Source organism: Zingiber officinale, chromosome 3B, assembly GCF_018446385.1.
Source record: "Zingiber officinale cultivar Zhangliang chromosome 3B, Zo_v1.1, whole genome shotgun sequence".
NCBI classification, from domain to species: Eukaryota; Viridiplantae; Streptophyta; class Magnoliopsida; order Zingiberales; family Zingiberaceae; genus Zingiber; species Zingiber officinale.
The window spans coordinates 94,589,319-94,612,990 of NC_055991.1; the positions used below are offsets into that span (position 1 = coordinate 94,589,319).

Genomic DNA, 23,672 nt, shown 5'->3' on the forward strand with positions numbered 1-23,672 from the left:
CAACGTGTAGCAGTTAAATCTTCGTGAATCTGCCACACCTTGTAGCAGCTAACTTGGTTAGTCGGATTTCTAGCCCCTCTATTTTCTAGCATAGATTAACACTACACTTTAGTCATAGTTTTCATATTGTGTATATCAACTTGATTGAAAAATTAATTTTGATGCATGACTTTTCGCTCTTTCAGCGTCTTTCCTGCTACAGGATGATTGGAACATGTATATACATTTGATTTAAAAAAATTTTAAAAATTTTTTAAAATTTTTTATGCTTATGCAGGGCCATGTGTTTAGGTTTGCTGCTACACGGTGTAGCAGCTTCCTAAACTAATAACTTGCTACACCTGTTTGTAGTTGTATATCATATTGCTTAAAGGCGCTGAAAAAAGTGATATGTGATGCTGCATCGGCTTTGCTTTAGTTTGCAAAGCGTTGTAGCGGCTACTATGACTAATAACTGCCACACATTGTAGCATTTACATATACATATAGCTTCCACAACTTGTTGCATTTATCCAAATTTGTATTTCTTTGTTATTGTTTTATTTACCTTTAAAAAGTTTGTAAGTAACCTCCATGTTTCAGTAAATTATAATCTATTGGATGTATGTGTGTAGTGCTTACCGCTAGTAAAACTGTCAGACGTTGTAGCAGCATGCTACCTCGTGTAGCAACTCTTAATGAGTATAAATATATTTGGTATTAATACGTGTGACCGGTGTGGCCTTAGCAGATCACATCACGTCACCGAATTAGATTCTACATCGTATATCAGCTAATCCTCACTAATTGCCATATAGTGTAGCAGTTAATATGCGTTATGTGGAAATGATGGATCAGTGATATGTGCAACAATAACTTAATCCGGTGTTTACAAATAGAGTAATATATGGTAGTTGCCGCTACAAAATGTAGTAGCTACTTAGTACGAGGATAACACGTTATAACACCCATACATTTCACTAATATAATTACCTGAGAAAGTAATGTCAAAACATTTACATTTCGAGGGCATGTTCAGATATATTTTGCACAATGTTCAATACCTCTAGGATCGCCTGTATTACTCTCTTCAACTTAGAGACTAGAGAGTGGTAGTACCTATTCTCAGAACGGAAAGGGCAAGGTGTTAGACTCTACAAGATTAGTGCAAAAATTATAAGATAAATATGCGTCCAGATTGAGTCATATAGGTACACAAAAACATGATTGTACCAGCTATAGATGCCAAATCTTCTTCATACGATTCGTCGTCGTTGGTATTATCCTTCCCTGTAGCATTTGATCTGGAAATCGTATAGTTATTTACTATATTGTTTTTGGATGATATAAATTGATATGTGCAGCTAAATATGTATGATCTAAGGCGATAACTAATGGACGCATACCTCTGCTGCAGTAAAGGACAATTGCGCTTGTCGTGTGAGACACCTCGATGACCGCATCCACGACATAGCCTCGCTTTTGAGGTTGTTGTCTCTTTTGACGATTTCAATCGTTTTCCACACCCCTTTGCCCTGACCAAAGAAGGGTCAACAATAGAGGGCCCCCCATCGATGCCTTGGTTTCTTTGACTTTGGTTGTCATTTTTACTGCTAATGTTAAGCTCTTGAAGTTTACTGTATATACAATCGAATTGATCATCCAACATGTTTGTCCCCTCATCAGTTAAAGATGCAACATCAATAACTACTGAAGCTTTATAGGATAGCCTAGAGTGTCTTGCCATCAACTTCGCATCTGGAGTGTCGATGGAAGTTTGTGCACCAAAGTCATAGATTGCCCCCACCTTGGCATTTCTTGTCCATCGATTGAATATGTACTTATCAGGCAGTAGAAACACTTGGTTGATACGGAAAAATGCTAACATATGCCTACATGGAATACCCTCAAATTCAAATTTACTACAACTACACGATATGTAGTCTGCAAGTTTGTCATGTGTGAGGACCCTTGGCTTTGCAGATGAACCACTTTGAAAATTCATGACATGGTAACCCACTAAATCATCAACCATAGATGCTTATTGCACATAATAACCATAACTCACACTCATTTCACTTTGAAAGTCCAACCATTTTTTTTTTGTGTACACCCTGCCCATTTGATATTCCATAGGCCAGTTTGTCTTTAGCTTAGGTCGCTCGACCATATCAATATGATCAGCAACTAACTCATTGTGTCGTTGGTGTCGCAATGCTCTATTAAAACGTATGATAAAATCAATCAATGAGTTCTTATGTGATACATACTTCTTGAAAAATGAATGTGAGCTTTCAGATCGCTGACTGCTTGACATTCCAGTAGAAAAAATATGGTTAAAAAATAATGGGACCCACCTTTGTCTTATTTCATACATCAATGTTAACCAATCATTGTTCTCCAATCCAGAACTCCTGATAACTTCTTCCCATGTCTTATCAAATTCGGCTGGGGATAAGGAGTTAACAATTACATCCTTTATCGTTTGATAGTAGTTGCGAAAAGTCAAGGGGGGTATTTATCTTGAAATTTATTGAGTATGTGCCGCAAACAATACCGATGCACTGTTTGAGGTAAAACCTGGCCAATGGCCTTCGTCAACGCTGGATCTTGATCGGTGATAATCACAGTTGGTGGACCTTTAGGCATTGATTCAATGAACTTTGTAAGCAACCAAACAAACGACTCAGTTTTCTCATCACTTAAAAAGGCACAACCGAATACGATGCTCTGATGATGATGATTAACTCCTATGAAGGGTGCGAAAATCAACCCATATTTGTTGGTGTTATAGGTTGTATCAAATACAACAACATCACCAAAGACGTTGTATGCCCTCCTTGATACATGATCCGCCCAGAAACACCTAGTGAATCTTCTTGTTGAATCAATCTCATAAGCATAGAAAAAGGCGGAATTCTTCTCTTTCTCAGTCGCAAAAAACTCAATCAGTGTTTCAACGTCAATTCCCTTTTGTTCATCCCTTAACTCTCTCTCAAAGTTTCTAATATCCCGTTCCGTGCAACCTAGAAACTCAAGGACTCCGGAATCTATCTCCAATAATCGGACTTGTTGACAAGTTGGGATATTAGCTTCTGCAAACTGCTGCGTCAAAACTTTCTTGGCTTCAGAAACATGGTGATGTGAGCGGAGAAAATGCACCTTCGAAGGTGTTGAGAGTGGATGATTATGACTTTCCAAGAATTTAGTGACAATCCAATTTGCCCCGGTCTGTTCTTTAACAAGTGATAGTTTTGCCCTACATCCAGTCCTTACTTCCCCACGTGCTCTTTCCTTTACACTGTCAACTTGAGCAACTTTTTCCCATTTTTCATCTGTATGTCCTTCTTTAAAGCATACAAATTGTTTCCATCCAACTTCATTTGTCCGCTTATTCTTCTTACTGTTGCCTAATCTTGCACTAAAGCCGAATTCACGCGCATATTGATTATAAAACGCGAAGGCTTCCTCCAATGATGGAAATTCCATCCCAATCTGTGGTTTTCGATCTTCCCCCACTTGGGGATTATATACGTGAGGACCCTCAGAGGTGTCTACCATTGCTAGAGGATGACATATTTAGGACCGATTGTAGGTATGAATTACAATCAATGATGATGACTAATTATGTTAAAATATTAGATTGCGGAAATGGTTATATGATCGAAGATATAAGTATGATAATCTAAAAGGCGAAAATATTCTATCTGAACCCTTACCTTCTAACCCTATTCCCAAAGTGAAGAGTCAAAATAACTTACAAAAGTTGAAGAATCGAAGGCGGAAACAAGATGTCGCAGTGAGGTTGGGGGGAGTTGCGACGGTCCCGACGGTCGAACTTAAGATGGGAGAAGCAGTTTCTATAGATTAGCTGATACACTCAGTAGCAGTTTCTATAGATTAGCTGCTGCACATTTTCGAAGAAGGCACCGACCATGAGTTGCTGATTTCTTTAGCATTTAATTCGAATTAGTTTCTAGACATTGTAGCAGTTACCCCCTATGTGGAGATGCAACTCGTGTATTGGTTACTATCGATTCAGATTCTCTTTGTAGCATCTACTACATAATATATACAAGGAAACAATTAGTATGTTTTTCGCCTTTCCCAGATACCTCACAGAAATCAGAGTAATGACATCATCTAGTTGGCAGTACTTGTAACTTGTTACAACCGTAACTGCTATAACAATAAGTTATAAGTTTTTTGTCAACCGTAACTGCTATATCATCACCTTAAGTATATTACATTTCTCCGGCCCCATCCATTGCTACATTGGTGTAGCAGCTATAATGTTGTAGCTGCTACAACGTGGACCTAATAGCTGCTACATTTTCTGCCTTCTGATAGCTTGTTAAGAGGTGATGCGACACTATGTCGCAGTTCCGGCCGAATAGCTGCTACACTTTGAAGTAGCCAACGGTCGAACAAACTATTTCATACAATTAACATCTTAGAAATATAGTTTGAAAATAAATTTTTACAAACCTTGACACCTTCAATAAATATACAGACGGACGTGGTCTGTGTTGGTTTAGTTACAGACCAGTAACTGCTACACCTTAACGTAAGTTAAAATTATTATCACCGACTCCTCCCGGAGGTGTTAATATTGGAAGGGTAATTAAGTTCCTACAATGGTGTTTCTGTCTACCACAATGTAGCTGCTCTAGCGTGAACGTCAGTTTTTGAGGTCACGTGCTTGTTCAAGTATGCATTAGTCCACTTGAATATATCAGTTCATGCTTCTACGATACACTTACGACACAAAATGAGAATAATAAAATAAAAAAAATTCATGTGGTTAACAATATATTGTAGTAACTGCTACATAATGTAGTAGATACTTAGTGCTTGGATAATAATGTATAGCACCCATACATTGAATTATTACAAAGACAAGAGCTAATAATGTTAATACATTTACATTTCCATTACATCAGTGGTCATATATTGACCAGTGTTTAAAACCTCCAACAACACCTACTGCTCTCATACCAGCAACGTTATATTCATATAGGCCAAATATCATCCACATTCATCTCCATTCGAAAACACCCTTCATTAATAGTACAGAGTGTTGTGACCAGTAAAGTGATTGTATTATTTTCCACATACCTTGCATCCTTTGTGACTGGCTGGGAAAACTTATTCGAGGCCATCATCCTCTCCCTACTGTACTCCAGCAGCCAAACCTCATCAACATACACGCATCAGGGCTTGACGATGGTGTTTGGAATGAGGAACTAATTTTACGAGTATAGAACCATAATCTAGACCGTGGAAGGATACATGACTGCTTTGTCTTGGCTAAAATGGGAGCTTGATACACCTCACGTCACTTGGTCGCGGATGGTCCAAGTTCGAGGAGGAGAGAATCACAAAGAATGTGCTCCATGACGATTCCTCAGGGGGATGAAGAAGCCCTTTGTTCTGCACACATGATTTAAGATAGAAGTGAGAAATTTGCATGATCATCCGCCTATCATCCACGTATGTTGATGAGAGCTAGACGATGATGATTGTATTAAGGAAATAGGATTTAACATTTGGAGCTGTACTCTAGAGTGTAGAAGGCTAGTTGACCGCTTTGCCTTTTCTGATTTGGGAGCTTCATGCACCTCCAGCTTTATATAGGAAGGCATGGATGGATTGACGGAGGTGGTGCCGAGAAAATGTAGGCAACCGATGAAACTGCTACTCATTACCCTTTGCCACATTCATGAACGTTGCGGCCCTCAATTATATAGAGAAATCAGGTGCAGGCACGAGCCCAAACAAACCTGATTGACAAAGCTACTTAGAAGAAAACGAGGCAGGGGTCATTATTTATGCCAGCTATGTATAGTCATATGGGTGATGGGTCTGCTCTGAGTGGTCATTCTAGGGTCGATGCCTGCTATGAGTGATCATTCAATAGACCCTCAAAGATTTATGCTATGATTATAAATTTTTAGAGCAGCTGCAACGGGCATTAATGTCTAAGCATTAACGCCGACGTGGCACCTTTTTTTTTACTTATGCAGAGATACGTGGCATTTTTTTATTTACTGTAGAATTAACACGTTCAAACTTATGAACGCGTTAATACTGCAGATGGCAAAAAAAATAATTAAAAAATACACAATAACGCTTCACACGTTAAAGCGCTGCGGATGCTCTAGATACGAGACGCTATTTAAGCAGCTAGGACCCTAACATCCTACAACGTGGAGTAGAGGTGAGTTATGCGTGGATATTTTGCTGCTACAACGTGTAACAGCTAATTGAAAGGTATACTGGTACAATGTAGAGCATTTACTTGATAGGTATGTCATATCATTTTAAGTTTTGTCTCCAATCTTATGCTACCTTATTCATTGTGGCCATGAATATAAAGGGTAGTTGGTTCTGTTGGCGCTATACTTTAATCCTCACAAAGGACACTTCATATAATAAGACATTTTAGACCATTCAATGAAGAAAATCCAGCTACTACATCACTAGTACTAAGCTGAAAATCATCAGTCTTTAAATTACCTATATAAATTTATATAATCTTGGTTGTGTTAGGTTATTATATTTCTTTGGATAAACATAATCATTTAAACATAAAACTAATAAAAAAGTAAATAAAATTACTAATATATATATAAATTTTGATGAAAAAATTATATAATAAATTAAATAAAAAAATAATAAAAAATTAAAAATCTTCAAAATTAAAAAAATTTAAAAAATATACATTAAATAAAATTGAACAAAAAGGAAAGATAAGGATACAACTGTCATTTGATAGTGAGAGAGAGGGTGGAAGAGGGGTGCGCTGTGAAAGCGGGAGGGGCAAAATCAATCTACTTCACGCATCCACAATTGACAGTCTGAAAAAGTAAGATTCGGATTTCCTTTCACTAGTCGTGGTTTATGACAAGTATTGCTTGTCACACCTCCCATAACTGACAGGTATGAGTGGTCATTTATGGATGTGACGGATGAACGGAAAGATGTCGTAGGTCACCTATACTCTATTTGATAAGTCTGCATACAAATGTATTTATGCAATAGACAGTGGGGTTTGTTAGTTACTTCAGCAGTAACGGCTATATCTTCTTGGATCTCACAAAATAGGATTAGTTCCTACACATTGTAGCAGCTAATTCAAATTAACCGCCACACGATGTGGCAGCCAATCCGTAGTAACTGCAACACAGTGCAGGAACATCTCTTTACAAGGTGGCAAAAAGGGAATACGTTTGCCCCCAACGCTCCCCCCAACCCCTCCTAGGGCCATAATGGAGAACTGTATGTGTGTAAAAAATGAACCCGACCCGACGACCCAACCCGAGTTGACCCAAAAAAAATGAGGTTTGGCTTCGCCTTTTTCGGGTTCGGGTCGGGTTAGGGTTGGTGGGTTGGAGTGTTAAAAAATTTCGGGTTGGGTTGGGTCGGCTTCTGGTTGACCTGGGATGACCCTGGTTGACCAAACTATAGGGTTTTGTGAGTTTTTTTTGTGGTTAAATCCAAGTTTATTTTGAAAATTAAGATGTTTTTATGTATATTAATATCATGTTTGTATGATAATGATGGAGTATTGAGATAAAAGTGAATAGGGTTTATCGGGTTGGTCGGATTCGGGTTTAGGGTTTAGGGTTGAACTCGGGTTCGGGTTGGGTTAAAAAAAAAAACTCAATCCGACCCGACCCGACCTGACCCACCCGAATTGGTTTGTTAGTTACATCAGCATTAATGACTACATCTCCTGGGGGTTCACAAAATCGGATTAGTTCCTACATGTTGTAGCAGCCAATTCAAAGTAACTGCTACACGAGGTGGCATCAAATCCGTACAAACTACTATAAAGTGTAGGAGAGGCTTTTTATCTCGGCTTGGCCGAGTATTGCATCCCAGACGTCATGCCGGTAACAACTCATGTGCTGGCCACTAGACCGTCCTGCGGGGACAAGGAGCACCTCCTTACAAGCTGATGATATTGCAACATTGTACCGTTGAAGCTGCTACAACATGTAGCAGCTTGTGGCTAACTATAAACAAATAGATAAAATGTAAAGATGGCCAAAAATGAGATCCAAAGTCAACATTTAGATTGAGGGACTACAAATATTGTTCAGCGTAGATGAGGAAGGCTTGGAGTCAATAGTTAGGTTTCATAATAACATAAGACAAACAATATCTTAACAAAGAGTTTATTCAAACATTAGTGCGTAATTCATTCCCTTTATAGCAGTCACTAATGATACATTACAAAGACATAGGTATCGTCTTCCTTGGACACATACAGTTGTACTCTTTTTCTCCCGCCGAAAGGCAACATCCCTATGGAGATGTGAGGCAGAGCTTCACAAAGAGTGATATTTTACTCATTATTTTGAATTGCGGCCTCCTCTAATGCCCCATTGACTTGGGACAGTTTACGTCGTAGCTGCACAATTTCTGTTTGGTTCTTTTTCTCTCGAAAAAGGGCAGCTTCTAACTCCTTCCTCGCCTGGTCTCGTTGTTCTATGAGAATCTTAAGATAGCCACAAACTACCTGACGTTCCATGGATAAACTGAGATACCTGTCACGAATATGTTGGAAAAATCGAGATTCAAAATAAATAAAGATATATATAAAGAACAACACGATGAAATAATACAAACCTGGAAGCATACGGATCCAGTGATACAGATGATCTTTCTGGTGAAGAAGAGGCACAGCTTGAATCCTCTTCCAAAGGGGGGTCTTTAACCCCACCTATAGTAGGTTGCGTCTTTCTGCTAAAGATAGACATGATCATGAAAGAGATGTAATGGGGACCAAATGCAAGGCAAGTTGGATGAGTCTGTCCAGTGAATCGCGTAATTATAGGAAAAAGCCCCTACCAAACCCTACCGCTTCCTATAGAGAAGTCAAACGGACGTGTCTTTTCAAGTAAATGGGCCATTGAAACTCTCACTACACCCCATTACGAGCTGGAAAAAGATAGGACTATCTTACATATAGTAAATACAAGGATTAATGAACCCTCGGGTATGAATTCCTACCGTGCATGTATTGTCTAACGGCTCCTACAACAGGTCGCATCTAAAAATATTTAAATCATACAATTAATTAGACATACGTTCCGTACCCACTATCTAGCTGCGCCAACGTTCAGAATTTTATGCTACAAGGACAGATAACACAACAAAAGGATAGCAATTTAACATGTAGCAGTTAATGGCGATAAGCTGCTACACGGGGTTGCAGATTATTTGGATTAACTGCCACACCGTTTAGCATTGACTCTATTTTTATACTTTATGATCTAGCTGCTACAACATCTAGCAACTACTGCAATAACTAGGACCACAAATGTACTAGCTAGGGGTGATTAAATTTTTTTCACATTTTTTTTCCATTTAAAAATAACCTAGTATTAATATTTTTATCAGCTGTAGATGTGGTGCTACAAGTTGGACTAGCCAGCTTCACAAGACATTTAAAACTTAAATTGTTACACCCCATTTAATTTAACTACAATTATAGAGACACAACGAATCAAAGACGCTACTTTTGTGAAAGTAATAAATTTATAGAGACACACCAAATAAATAATTGTAACATACCACATCAAGGTCCATTAATCCGTCACGTCCATGGAATGACCACTCATAAATGTTTTTATGAAAGCTATGACAACTCATAACTGTCATAAATCTTGACTAATGAAGACTCACAAAATCGGGCTTGTCAGAAGCACAGCTGTGGCCGCGTCATGGTAAGGCAACTATTCCCATACCGAATAGAAAGCGACTCTGATTTTCTATATAACACCGGCAAGGAGGCTGCTTACATGACCATCTGATTCCAAGATGAGTAGTTCAACTTGGATTTACGCCATTTTCACGACACCACCGTCCTCTTTTCTTTCATTGCAACTAGGCAACATATTCAAGTGTTTCTTTCATGCAGTAACGAGGCTCCATATGATTCTTGTGACAACGAACTTCTCCCAACCTTGACCAAATAACGTGGATAAGCTAAGGCGGTCTATCATCGCCCAACACTCTTGTGTTCGCAATGAAGACCCTTAGAGTTCACTGAGGAAATCATAATGGAGTAACCCTATGAATCGTGCCTCCACGAACTTCTCCCACGTCTCCCACCGGCAAAGAATTTTAGTTTTGCGAACACCACTATCAAAGGATCACCGTTCGTTCCTGCGTTATGGCCTGTAAGGGAGTGGTCTGACTTTTGTACAATCTTCCGTTTGTGCACCACAGAGCCTCAGTCATTCCGTCAGGAATTCTCTTTGATTTACAAATACATTATGGCATCGGCGAGTTTATAGTTACTATGGAATATCTGTAGCAGCTACTAATTAATGTATTAGTCCAATTATATTTCATTGGCATGTGGGGATATGTTTAATCGATAAAATAAAATGGATTCATTATTCTATATCATTGTCAATAACTAGGAACATGGTATTGGTAAATCTGGTGCACGTTGTAGCAGCTACAATATTATAGCTACTACACCAAAGTAGCAACGGGCGGGGTCTGTGATATGGTAATATTCACAAGGAGTTGATATTGTTCATGTAATAAATTTAATATTGTAAATAAAGCTAATAACGTAACACAAATAAGATTCTCTTGTAATTTGATGATGCATATTGTAGCAGCTTACCGACAGTCAACTGCCACACTTTGTAGCAGCTAGTATTTGTTTACTTCTATCTGGCTTTGCATCATCCCCTTTTCCCAGGTGTAATAAAATATAAGTTATAAACAATTTAAGTTGCGACATGGTGTAGCAGCTTTTGTATATTAATTGTAGGCAGGAATTCAATACATGGTGTAGCAGCTTTTGTGCAACAAGTCCTTGAAAAACGTCGACCTTTTGACTCATCAATAACATGCGCTGGGTTTGCCTATAATTACTCACGTAACCTAATTTATAGGTTTAACGTAGTCACGTATCGTATTGGTGCTATATCTTGTTATCCTAGTACTGAGTAGATACTACATTATGTAGCATCTACTGCAAGATGATTATAGACACCGGATAACCATAGTTTTGCACTTGTAGCTGAACCTTCATTTCCATATTACACATTAATTGCAACTGAAGGGGTCGGTCATATAAAATAATACTTTTGTCAATAAACAGGTGTAAAGTGATACAAATTTCAGTAGCTTATCAAGATTAGCTGCTACACTAAGTAGCATTTAGTGCGGATCAGCTGCTATAGCTTATAACAATATAGCTTAACTGTAGCTGCTGCACTTTGTAGCAGCTACCTAGGATTATCTGCTACAACGTGTAGCAGTTATGCTAGTGTTATACTTTATGATGTATCTACTATCACGTGCGGCCACTAGTGCATTGCATGCCAAAACGTTGTCGTAGCAACTGCTGAGTAGAAGTATTTCACATTTTTTTTTCAACTTATTATACATACCAATATTGTAGCAGTTTTTTCTCCTCCATTCCATAAACCGCATTAATGGCAACCTGATGGGGTGGTAAAAATTTAGTATAATTTATCACGCTACATTTTTAAAGTTATCTCCTACAAATTATAGCAACATCTCATTAGTAGATGCAACACTCTGTAGCAGTTATTGCGGGTAAGCATCTTCAAAATTTTTAAGCTTCTCACGATTAGCAGCAACAAGTTGTAGTATCTACTTCCTATCAAAAAAATATACAATTGTCTTTTGCCACATTTAATATACATAATCTTTAGCTGCTATACAATGTCTTATCTTCGTAAGGCATTGACAGCAGTATTACAAATAAATTAACACCACTAAGCCTAATTTTTTTTTTGACTCTAATCAGTTTCACAATGCGTTTACAAACAGATTATCAATACCTTTACACCCCCACCTTGTCATTAATCCAGTGTTTGCTATTAAAAATTTTATGACCAACATGAAAACTAAATTCTCTCATTCCATCTTGTCCAAAATTTATTGGCCTTCGATACATTATACTCTCAGCGTATCACATCACAAAAATTGCACAATCTAGCCTGCAAGATAGAGTTAAAATCACACTGTCAATAACATAATTAGTAGCAGAGGATTGGACATGTATCAAATTTATGATTAAGCATATCTACTTACGATTTAACTTGTGTTGGCCCTGGGATCGTAGAAACCTCAAATTTTCTTGACATTAAGGAATGTAGCCTTGGATACCACATTTCGTAGTAAGGTGGGTGGGTCAATATTTTTAAAAAAATCAACCTGCACGAGTTTGAAATTTGTAACCAATGCACACATACATCCATTACAATATGATTTACTCAACATGGAAGTTACTTACAAACTTTCGAAACTTAGATGTGTATAGTTGTGAGGATCCAAGTGAGTAGTAATGTAAATATTGAGCTTCTTGGAGGTCTATGATCAGTAGGTGCCAGTGATCATCTGCATTATTTAATGGACAGAATATATACCTGAGTGGTTTGTCGGTGTCAGTGATTGCTGCTAGGCCAAATGCCTCATATGATATCATTGCAAACAAATCCTGTGTATGCAGACAAACATTGTTGGAGGCATATATTGAAAATAAAAACTAGATAGGAGTAGTTGTTGTCATCCTTACATCAAAACCAACAGGACAAAATATAGATGACCAATAAGGGATGCCGGAAGTTTTGGCTTCATCTGCAATTACTGCAAAATATGCATTTATGCAATCACCATCTCTGTAGCCAGTCCAATCAAAGATACTCATGAAAGATGCCAAACCCAATGATATAGTTCCATTGGACCATATTGGTTTTGTCGTAACCCTACAAAAAATAATAAAAAAAACCTTTACATTAATTTTGTTTACATCACCCCTCCCAATAGCTGCTACACTTAAAGTAGTTGCCTAAATTATATGTGTTATATAAACTTTAATATCAGGTGCAGGAGTAGATTTGCTTAAACACAATGAAATGTTTGATTCACTATTAATTAAGCAAAACCACTTCTAAGATAAATAACCTTGTGTTCACAATCAAATGGTATATAACTCAAGAAACTTCCAACTCACGTTAGCTGCCTCAGTTTCAACAACGTCTCTGCCACAACAGCATCTTTATTTTTCTTAAAATATGACTTCGATTGTTGAAACAAAATATATAGGCAAGGTTTCAACGTGAGTATTCAAATGAGAATTAAGAGTAATAGAAGACACATTTAACCAACCTAACCCGTACCTTAAGTATTTTGGATTTAAGTTGGGTAAGGGTAGACAAATTTTCATTCGATGAAGATGTGGCAGCTACATCAGTAGATGGTACATGGCCTTCTTGTACTTTAACAGGAGCCTCCCCAACTGCCTCTCCTTTGCCCTTAGCCTTCTCTACCTCATGCTCATCTTCAAAAATTACTCTTTTACTCCTTTTGGCCAAGTGCAATCCCTTAATCTCTTTGCCAATTGGGGGTTTCCTTCTCTTTGTAGCACAAGTCTTTGTCCTGGGTACTGGCCGCGTGGCAGGTAATGGGTGAATAACCTTGGCAAGCAACTGACTTTCAAGCTCTTTGATTTTCCTCTCTTGTTCTGCTATATTTTGCTCTTTTACCTTTATACTTCTGTCCTTCTCATCTATTATTTTATCCTTGGAAGCTAATGATTTTTCTGCATCACTGGCAAAAAATTTTTTCTCCTGATTTAGCTCACTTATTATGCGCTCCATCTGGGCAATGACCTGGTCCTTGCCCTCAACCACAGACTCCAGTCGAGATTTTTCTGTCTCCCAGGCTTGACATTTTGTACAAGCCTCTTTTTCCTCAACATATTCTATAGAAAATGGCTCTAGACCTCGATACGGCTTTTCCATACATTCTGCTGTCTGTACAGGAACTTGGTGGGGAATACCCTGAGCATCGACTGCCTCTTCATTAGATTGCTCAGGAATTTGATCAGCATTGCCCTCCCAAGCTAATTGTAAAAACCCCTCTGTAATTTGTTGATCTATATGCTCTACAATATCTTCTAGGGGATCGTTTGAGAACAGGTGTGTCTCTAGGTCTGAAGGTTGCAAATCAACAATTATTTGTGCAGGAGGTAATTCAGCGATCCTCGACTTTATTGTCTCCATGCGGGAGCCTGACCACTTCCATCTGCATATTCTTGGAAGGGCATGCTGTCTATAAGGATCCATTATTCTGACATGTTCACACATCCTGACCTGCAATACAATAAAAACTGTCAAAATTTGATACATTCTGGATTTATCTTATGAGACTATCATTATATTTAGAGACTTACAGCAAGGAGATGTGCGAACCCTCTGAGCATGGGAGCTTGCATTCCCGCAAGGCCCTCAGGTTTCACCCTCAGTGAAAGCATTGAACCAATGGCCCCCAGCTGCGGGCTGATATAGTCATATACAACCTTACACCAATTATACCTACCTAAATTGGCAAAATCATCTACGTAGTCTATTAGTGATTGTACTGGTAATCTAGATATGTTGCTAGTAGTAGTAAATAAAACACTAACAAAGAAATACAATATTAATAATTGATAAAACAGAGTATCGGTTTCAACAGAGGGAGGTTGGTTGCTAAGGTTTATCATCTTCTTCTCCAGCTCCTTCTATGTACACTCCACATTCTGGAAGTGTTGTAGAAATAGTGGGGCGGTAGCTGCATACTGTTGCAAAATAACTTCAGCGCCGTGGTCTGGAAGTCCAAGTATCAATGAGACGTCTTTCCTGGTGAAGCTAATCTCCTTGTTATGAAAGATGAAGCATCTGGCTTGCACGTCCCAATTGTCAAACATATTTTGAATAAGACTACGAATATTTGCAATTTCAGGCATGGCTAATGCCCAAACAAATGAGCTTCCATTGATCATCTCCAGCTGCCGGTCGGTTATGTGGAGTGATAATATAAACCCCTTGAAGTGAGGGTAGTTACTTTTCCAGTGCACTTTCTTGCGATATGCACGAGAAGCTGCAGTTCTCTGGCTCGCCATTTAGTTTTATCAAACACAAACATAAGCTCATAATGCTACTCACTTCCCTTATGTGTAATCTCTATATTATAAACCATAATATAAACCCCGATACTATTATTACTAAGTAGTAACCAAACCCTAATACATTACCATGTCTATAATCTCTATATTATCAACCAGAATATGAAACCTGAGACTGTTATAAGTAACCATAATCTAATACATTACAAGTTCTATAATCTCTCCTATATATAACAATGTGACTAGTTGTGCTTAACATGAGTACTCTACACGTTGTAGCAGTTAGTGTCAAATAGCTGCAACATTTGTAAGAAGACAATGGAGACTGCAGTGTCTAAGCGAGTTGTTTCATTTTGTAGCAGTTCAACGACAAGAGCTGCACCATGAAAGATATATATTTTTGTTTTAAACTCATTGTTCCCTCAAAGTAAACCATCTTTGGTGAGCGACTTAAAAACATTAAACCCCTAGCAGTTAGGAGACGATTCTCAACCCTAAATATTCAAAATATCCAAGTAGCCGAAGCTTTGGAACATAAACCCTAACATATTACTTACAATGAAGGCGAAGCTTCGAATGACAAAAAGAACGTCGCAGAGCAGAGAGGTTGATTGATGAAGACTCCGTGGGCCACCGAACAACTATCGAAGAAATTCATTCGAAATATTTGTCACACGATGAGTTTAGAGTTAAAAACTTTGATCTATGAGGGTAAAAATGTATTTGAACATTATAAATATATATTATCACAATAATTGAAAAACTAACCGAAGCAGCTCAGGCAGAGTAGATAATTTTAAAAACTTTTTTATTCATGTTGATAATCTGTGTACAATAAGAAAATCATGGCTACCAACAATAGGACTTACGAATTTAGCTGGCACATGTTTTGCCAGCTACATGTAGATGTAGCTGCTACAAGGTGTTTAGTTATTAGCCGAGGTAGCTGCTACACCGCGTCGTAGCAAAGAAAATAAAATCAAAGGCGCTGAAGCATTTGAAATATTTTTAAATCAATTATTAAGCAATTTTAATTAAAGACATGACCAGTAAATATTTTTAGGGTTAATCTTTTTACAAAAATACTGCTACTAAAAATGGGCCTTACCGCATTAGCTGCAACAAATTGTGGCAGCTACATGTTGAGGTAACTGCTACAATGTGTAGTGCTTATTAGTCGAAGTAACTGCTTCAACGCGTGGCACACAAACAAGGCAAAGCCGGTGCAACATCGCATATTACATTTTCACATTTTTTTAGCAAGATGAAAACTCTGCTACTGGGTTAATCTCTGCTAGAAAATAGGCCTGCTAGAAGACCGACAAACCAACATTATAGCTGCAAATAGAGGGTTAATCTGATAGTAGTGTTAATCTATGCTAGAAAATAGAGGGGCTAGAAATCCGACTAACCAAGTTAGCTACTACAAGGTGTGGCAGATTCACGCAGATTTAACTGCTACACGTTGTAGCAGCTTCGTCTCCATGAAGCTGCAACACCTTGTAGCTGCAAATCAAAGTCCACAGGATAGCAGGCGGTTGGTGCAGCCGACCTTTCACTTTCCCGGTAGGGGCCCAAGTGGTCAGCCGGACGACCTTCGACGAAGACGAGGGAGACGGAGGGAGCGAAGGAGAGAGAATTCCAATCAATCTGTAGCAGGAAAGGCGCTGAAGCAGTGAAAATTTTTTTTAAAAATAATTTTTGAATCGGGTTAATATAGACAATATGAAAACTATGGGTACCGAGTACGTTAATCTTTGCTAGAAAATGACAAGGTAGCTGCTACAAGGTGTGGCAGCTTCATGCACAGTTAATTGCTACACGTTGTAGCAGCTTCCTCCCCATGAAGCTGCTACACCTTGTAGCAGCAAATGAAAGTCCACCGGAGAGCAGGCGGTAGTTGGAGCCGTCGACCATCCAGGTCGTAGCATAAGTCCTTCCGACTACCATGACCAATCCAAGTTATATCCTACAAGCACGGTTTCATCAGTCGTAGTAGTTGATGCAACGGTTAGAAATGGGAGCAAAGCCGCGGTGCATCTTTATACAATTATTACAGCTATTTTTATACCGATTTCACAAGATAATAACGGTGTGGATTAAGAAATTAAATTGGAGTGAGGTGGTAGGATCTCACAGTAGACCTGCGATTGAAGATGCAGGAGTAACTTTCCGGCCGGGAGCGCAAGGGACGAGTTTCGACGGAGGGATCGAGGGAAGCGGGGGCGAGCCAGACAAAAAATATTGAACTTTTCGGGGAAGCGTCAGGTCGCCCAGAGGATGGACGCCGGAGGGGACCAGGAGCGAGGGAGAGAGAGCGGGGAGGGAGAGAGAGAGAGCGGCGAGGGAGATTTTATTTTTGGTAATAAGCGTCGTCGAAATTTTGAACAAAGGTGAGAAAGGGAGAGAGTAACTTCCATGGATTATTTTATTTGTAGTGAAACCGAGCTCGCGGTGCCACGTCTGCGCGTCGCTCACGGTCGTGCACAAAGCGTCGCCCAGCATATCAAAACTCTCTCTCTCTCTCTCTCTCTATATATATATATATATATATATATCAAGATATTAATATTTTTTTCTTTTTTATTTTTTAAAATTTTGAATTAAAAAATTAATTAAAATATTTTTTTAAAATTTTATTTCTAGGATTAATGCTTCCCAATTGGTTATAATTTGTAAGCTATTTTTTTAAAAAGATTTTACCTCTAAGTTTAGATTTTCCAATTGGGTTATAGTATTTAGTAAAAAAAAAAATTAAAAATGAAATAAATTTAAGTATTTATGGAGTATTGTAATGTGTTTAGGGGATATATTCATGGATTAAGGATTTATATATAAGGAAATATTAATTTTTTAAAATTCAAAATCGAAATAATAGATATCGTATGTTATTATTTGTTATTATTATTTTTTTAAAATTTTGAATTAAAAAAAGTAATTAAAATATTTTTTAAGATTTTATTTTAAGGTTCATACATCCCAATTGGATTATAATTTTCAAACTAATTTTTTTTAAAGATTTTACCTCTAGAGTTCAGGCATCCCAATTGGGTTATAATGTTTAGTAAAAAGAAAATTTTAAAATAAAATAAATTTAAATATTTATGGAATATTATAATGTATTTAGGGATATATTTATATATTAAGGATTTATATATAGAAATATTGATTTTTTAATTCAAATTATAAAAAAATAATTAGAAAAGTCTGATATGTTGCACGCGTGCATAGTCGCGCACTGTGTGATACGAATATATATATATATATATGGAATGTAATACCAAACTTGTGAAATACGGTGGATGTTAATAGTGATTATTCCAGTTAAAATATTATGCATGGTCAAATCATCCATCAATAAATTAGTTGATGTGCGCGTGTTCCGATGATCATTGATAAAAGGGGTGAAATTAAAGAACCTGAGACACACTTAAATGGAGGATTATATTGATCGTGGGATGTATCCTGAGACCATTCCGACGTTCAATTTAAGGTCTACTTGAGGTGATGTTTGGAAAAATGAAGTAGAAGGAAGATAAAACCTAGTGGAATTAACGAAGAATCAGACCTCTTTTAATTTCCTTACCTCCATGGGTGCTTATATAGTTTTCTAAAGAGTATCTCCACATTAGTTGGAATATTATCATCGCAGAGTTGAAGAAGGGACCAGATCCAATAGCCATTATTCTCTTTCCATTCACCTAACGGCACATGTTAGAAAGAGGAGTAACTAGGAAATCAGATTTGATAACCTCATAACTACCTCACCATTCTCAAGATGCCAAGTGTCTTGGAATATTTGTAGTTACCGCCATCAAGCCCATGTAGGGCATAAACTTGTTTTAAGGATAGAGAAGATGACATCAATATGGAGTGGCCTTGAGGGAGACGATGCTGGAATTCGCCATTGAAGGAGAATGCCAACGACTAGAGCTGAGATGAAGATATCATCAGGGATGATAAGGAAGACTAGGGTGATATCTACTGCCGAAGTGGAGTCCAAGATTAAGATAGAGTCTAAGACAAAGATGGAGTCCGAGACTAAGATGAAGTCTGAGACTGAAATAAAGTTTTAGACAGAGATTAAGTCTGAGACTGAGATAGAATTTGATACTGAGATGGAGTTCGAGACTAAGACTGAGATGAAGTTCGAGACTAAGACAAAGTTTGAGACTGAGATGAGGTCCGAGACTAAAATGGAGTCTGAGATAGAGATATAATCCGAGATAGAGATGTCGTCTAAAATTGAAACGGAGACTGAGATAGAGATGAAGTCTGTCTCACTTGAACGGAGTTAATCCTCCTTGGGGTGACGTCTTCTGCTGAGGTGGAGTTCAAGATTGAGATAAAATCTAAAACTAAGATGAAGACGGAGACAGAGTTTGAAATAGAGATGGACTTTAAGAATGAGAGGGACTCTGGATTAAGATGGGATTCATGAGGATTGGATGGGGGAGATGATGGTATTGCGCAAGTTTAATTAGATCTGAGTCCCACCTGAACAGAGTTAGCCCTCCCTTGGGTCAAATTTGACTTATTGTGACTTTGACTAATAGATTAACAGGATTCTTGACCTCCATGACACATAAGGGCTGAAGGAAACCACTACATCACAAGCCTTCCCTTCAAGTAAAATTGAAAGAGGTATAGTTCGATTGACTAGACTGGGATGGGTTATCATTTGCTCTCAAAGGTTATTTTCTTGGAGTGTTGAGACGAAATAGTTATCTTTAACTAGAGTAAACATCTGAATATTGGTATTTGGGAAGAATAAATCCTTTCATTTAATAAATGTGATACGCGAGATAACATATCGTTCCGATGATTAATGTCTTGGGATGTGTTAGTTAGAGCCCTAGAGCCAATCATTTGATGATTGTATGGACTCATGTATATCATATTCTTGTATATTAATAAAGGCATTTGTTTGGTTATTATACTTAATTGTATTAGTGTCAAATAGACTAAGTATAATAGCGTCCTTGAGTAGAAGGTTCATACCTATATCAATCGATTAGTTGAATCGATAGTGAGATGATATAGGGAACACTACTCTAAATCATTCCTAGTCGAGTATTAACATTCAGGGACAATCTTAATGTAATAAGACTAGCATGTAGGTCAGCTCGATGACTTAATCTCACAAGTCATGGATATGGAGATATCAAGTTGACACATGGGTATACATTAGAGAATGTATACTGAATGACCCGCCATGAGAAAGTATCATGGATCGTTATATGAGTGTCATATACTTTCTCATGTGGCTATTAGTATGACTATTAGTCCTTGGACCTGAAGTCACCATGGATCCCTACATAAGGAGTTATGTACTTTAGTTTCGTCAAACGTCACCCGTAACTGGGTGGACTATAAAGGCGATTACTGGGTATGTAACGAATTATGCAGAGGGATGTGAGTGATGTAGATGGGATCTATCCCTCCCATATGACGGGAGCGACATCGATATTCTTGATAGAGTGAGACCACTAAGTGCATGGTCATGCCCAAATGAGTCAACATTAGATGTTGAGCTCATTTGATCGAGTGAGTCTACTTGGAGTTCAAGATTTAGATTGATTAGAGAATGACACGGTCTATGCCTCACATTGATCAATCTAGATGTCTAGGATAGAAGGACAATGTCACATATTGTGATGAGTCACAATTAGTAGTCACAAGGTGATGTTGGATCTCAACATTTCTTGTAACTTGGGTAGCAATGATGTATTGCTAGATGCCGCTCATTGCTTATGTTTCTAAAGGAGTTTAGAAACATTGCCAACGTTACAAGAACCTATTGGGTCACACACAAAGAACAAGTGGATGGAGATTAGGTTCATATGATGCACCAAAGATTGGATTCGGATTAGACTTATTGAGTTAGACTCAATAAGATTCAATTGTTGAATGAGTCTAATTTAAATTTGATTCATTGAGTCAATTTATATTAATGAATTGAGATTCATTAAATTGAAATTGACTTGAATCAAAGATTGGATTTAACTCAACAAGGAAGAAATTGGTCAATTTTGACTTGACCAAATGGAAGTTGAAACATCAAGTTTGACTTGATGTATTGCCACATCATAAGGATGACTCATCCTTGCCACATCACCTCCACCTCATGAGGTATGCCACCTCATGGGGGTTACACTCTCCCCTTGGTTTTAATGTGGCCGGCCACATTAATGAAGGGGGTTACATTGTGTGGCCGGCCACACTAATGTTGTGAGGTGTTTTGATTTTGTGAATTGATGTGGGCATTCATTTTTCTATCATCTTCTTCCTTGCTTCTTCCCTCTCTTGGCTGGTGGTTGCCGTGACTTCTTTGGTGAAGAGAAGGTGGTTGAGTGAATCCAAGAGCAATGGTAGAGTGAAGGTCACAAAGGAAGGATACTACTAGTGAGTGTATAAGATTTCTTTTGTACCTTCTTCTTTTTCTTCCTTTCCAATCCCATTCGAGAGCTCTAGAAAGTGCTAGCACACTTGGGGCTTTCTTCTCCATCCTTTGAGTGTGAGAGACACTCCTTGTTCGTGTGGATATCACTAGAGAAGTATCTACCTTGATACTTTGGAGATCCGACAAGTACCTTGGACGAGCGGGATTTTGCAAGGGCACGCATCGAAGGTAAAATGGTTTTTCCTTTGTAGATCTACTGTAGATCGTAGTATAAAACTCGTATTTGTGTTTTCAAAATTTTTCCTTGCACGGATCTACGGCTTTGGGTGATTCGGGGTTTCCGCGACGCGAAAAGCGATTTTCACGGCCCGAAAAACCCAACAGTGGTATCAGAGCCACGTGCAAGTTGAATACGAGTTTGTTTTTTGGTTTTATGAAAACTAAAGTTTCTGTAATTTTCTGTAAAATTATGATTTTATAGTTTTTATGGGTAATTTTTCCGTAGAAGCGAAGCACAAGTGTCTTGACACTTGTAGGCTTCGGCTACCGAAAAGATTTTTCCAAAACGGCTTCGTTTTGCCCCAAATCCGTTTGGGACAACGGGCTTGGGTGCCATTAGATTGCAAAGGAGCAACTCACGATGGTTAGATCGTGGGTAGGGGTACTGCCCCTAACCCCGCAAGGGGATTTGCTCCGCGATTGCACCCGAAATCGCTAAAAACGAACCCGCCGGGAAGATTTTTCCGAAACGGCAATGTCTCGGCTCAAATTGTTTTGGGACAGCGGGTTTAGGCGCTGTTGGATCGCAAAGGAACCCTCGCGATGGTTAGATCGCGGGTAGGGGCGCTGCCCTTGGGCCCCGCAAGGGGATCCGTTCCGCGATTGCGCCCGAAACCGCTAAACGGGACCGCCGGGAAATTTTACTCATAAAAATTGTAAAAATTAGTTTTAAAATTATAGAAAATTATGAAAATATATAATTTTGAATTATATATTAATTTTGTGATAGTCATGGCCCAAAACCCAATATGATTGGTTGTGTTGTAATTCATAATACGGCCCGCGTGCCGTTATGTGTTTGTGAGTGTTGTATTATATTCGCGACCTGCGCGTCGTGCCTTCTCTTATTTTCTTGTTGTAAATTAGATTTAGACTCGAATGTAACTCGAGTTTCAAATTGTAATGTACAAATTGGAGCGGTGGAGGGTCCACACGAGACGGAGTTCCGAGGCGGGCACGAGCAACACAAGGTGGTCAAAGGGAGGAGCTTGGAGAAGCTGTTGACCCTAGGTTGACCATTCGATCTTCTCATTGGCTTGAGAAGATCGTAGTAGGGCCATGACAAAATCACAAATAGATTAATTAATTAATTGTTATGTATCTGATGCATGTTTAATAGTTAATTAATTAATTAGTGCCTTAACGATTAGATTAGATCTAAGTCGTGCACATGATGCACCCTTGCGATTAGATTAGATCTAAGTCATGCACAAGATGCATCCTTCTCGATTAGATTAGATCTAGATCGAACCAACTCTAAATGCCTAACCATGCCGTGATACCTATCACTACCTCGATCACATGTATTGTTGAATCTGCCAAAGCAGAGCAATACATATTATCTTGGTAGGGTACGGAGGGACAATCTTGGTCCCGCCTATCAACGCATGGGTGAATACAAACTCAATTAGATTGAGTATTCCTAGTTACTCGGTTGGTTCGAGTCAACTATAGGCATTATTCCAACGGTTGGAAAAGATAGGTCAAAATCACATCTATATTAACTCTCGACAGCCAAAGCTAACTCGAGTTTTAATATAAATGCGGATATTGATTCTATAAACAAGAGTTGCATAGAGATGTAATTGGTAATCGTTACCTACCGATCATACTAAGCCTTGGGCGTATTAGCCAAAGCTAACTCAAGGGTTAGTATGATGTGGATCTTGTCCCACAAGAATTATAGAATTCAGTGGGAGCATCATTTAATTAAAGGCCTAATTAAATGATTTTAAAGAATATGATACTTATTTCTGCATTTATTTCTGTTGTAGAATTTCCATGACGTCGAATACGAACATTTTCTCCCTGCGATCTGTCCTTAAGAAGGACAAGCTCAATGGAGCAAATTTCCTGGACTGGTACAGGAACCTGAGAATAGTTCTCACTCAGGAACGTAAACTGTACGTGAGCAGCCATTCCGGAGGCTCCTCCTGCCAATGCCCCGCGAGCTGACAAAGATGCTTACAAGAAGCATCAAGATGACGCATTAGATGTGTCATGTCTAATGCTCGCGACCATGAACTCTGAGCTTCAGAAGCAACATGAGTTGATGGG

General features: G+C 38.4%; 1 protein-coding gene across 1 annotated transcript; it reads right to left on the bottom strand.

The window, feature by feature from the left end:
• Window positions 1–335: 335 nt before the first annotated feature.
• Window positions 336–3,540, bottom strand: LOC122055039 (protein FAR1-RELATED SEQUENCE 5-like). The gene is made up of 5 exons (XM_042616437.1): window positions 2,799–3,540; window positions 2,537–2,729; window positions 1,386–1,871; window positions 1,213–1,283; window positions 336–454 (listed from the first exon to the last, which is right to left on the bottom strand). The coding sequence occupies exons 1-5, from the start codon at window positions 3,538–3,540 to the stop codon at window positions 336–338; spliced, it is 1,611 nt and encodes a 536-aa protein (XP_042472371.1).
• Between the last annotated feature and the right edge of the window lie 20,132 nt (window positions 3,541–23,672).

Bases quoted from the DNA above. Each gene is read 5' to 3' on its own strand.
- LOC122055039 (XM_042616437.1), bottom strand. From the start codon at position 3,540: ATGGTAGACACCTCTGAGGGTCCTCACGTATATAATCCCCAAGTGGGG. The intron at 2,730-2,798 runs GTGATGTTGTTG...CACCCTTCATAG, and splicing joins GAGGGCATACAACGTCTTTG to GAGTTAATCATCATCATCAG. The intron at 455-1,212 runs GTACAATCATGT...AATGTGTGGCAG, and splicing joins AGATTTGGCATCTATAGCTG to TTATTAGTCATAGTAGCCGC.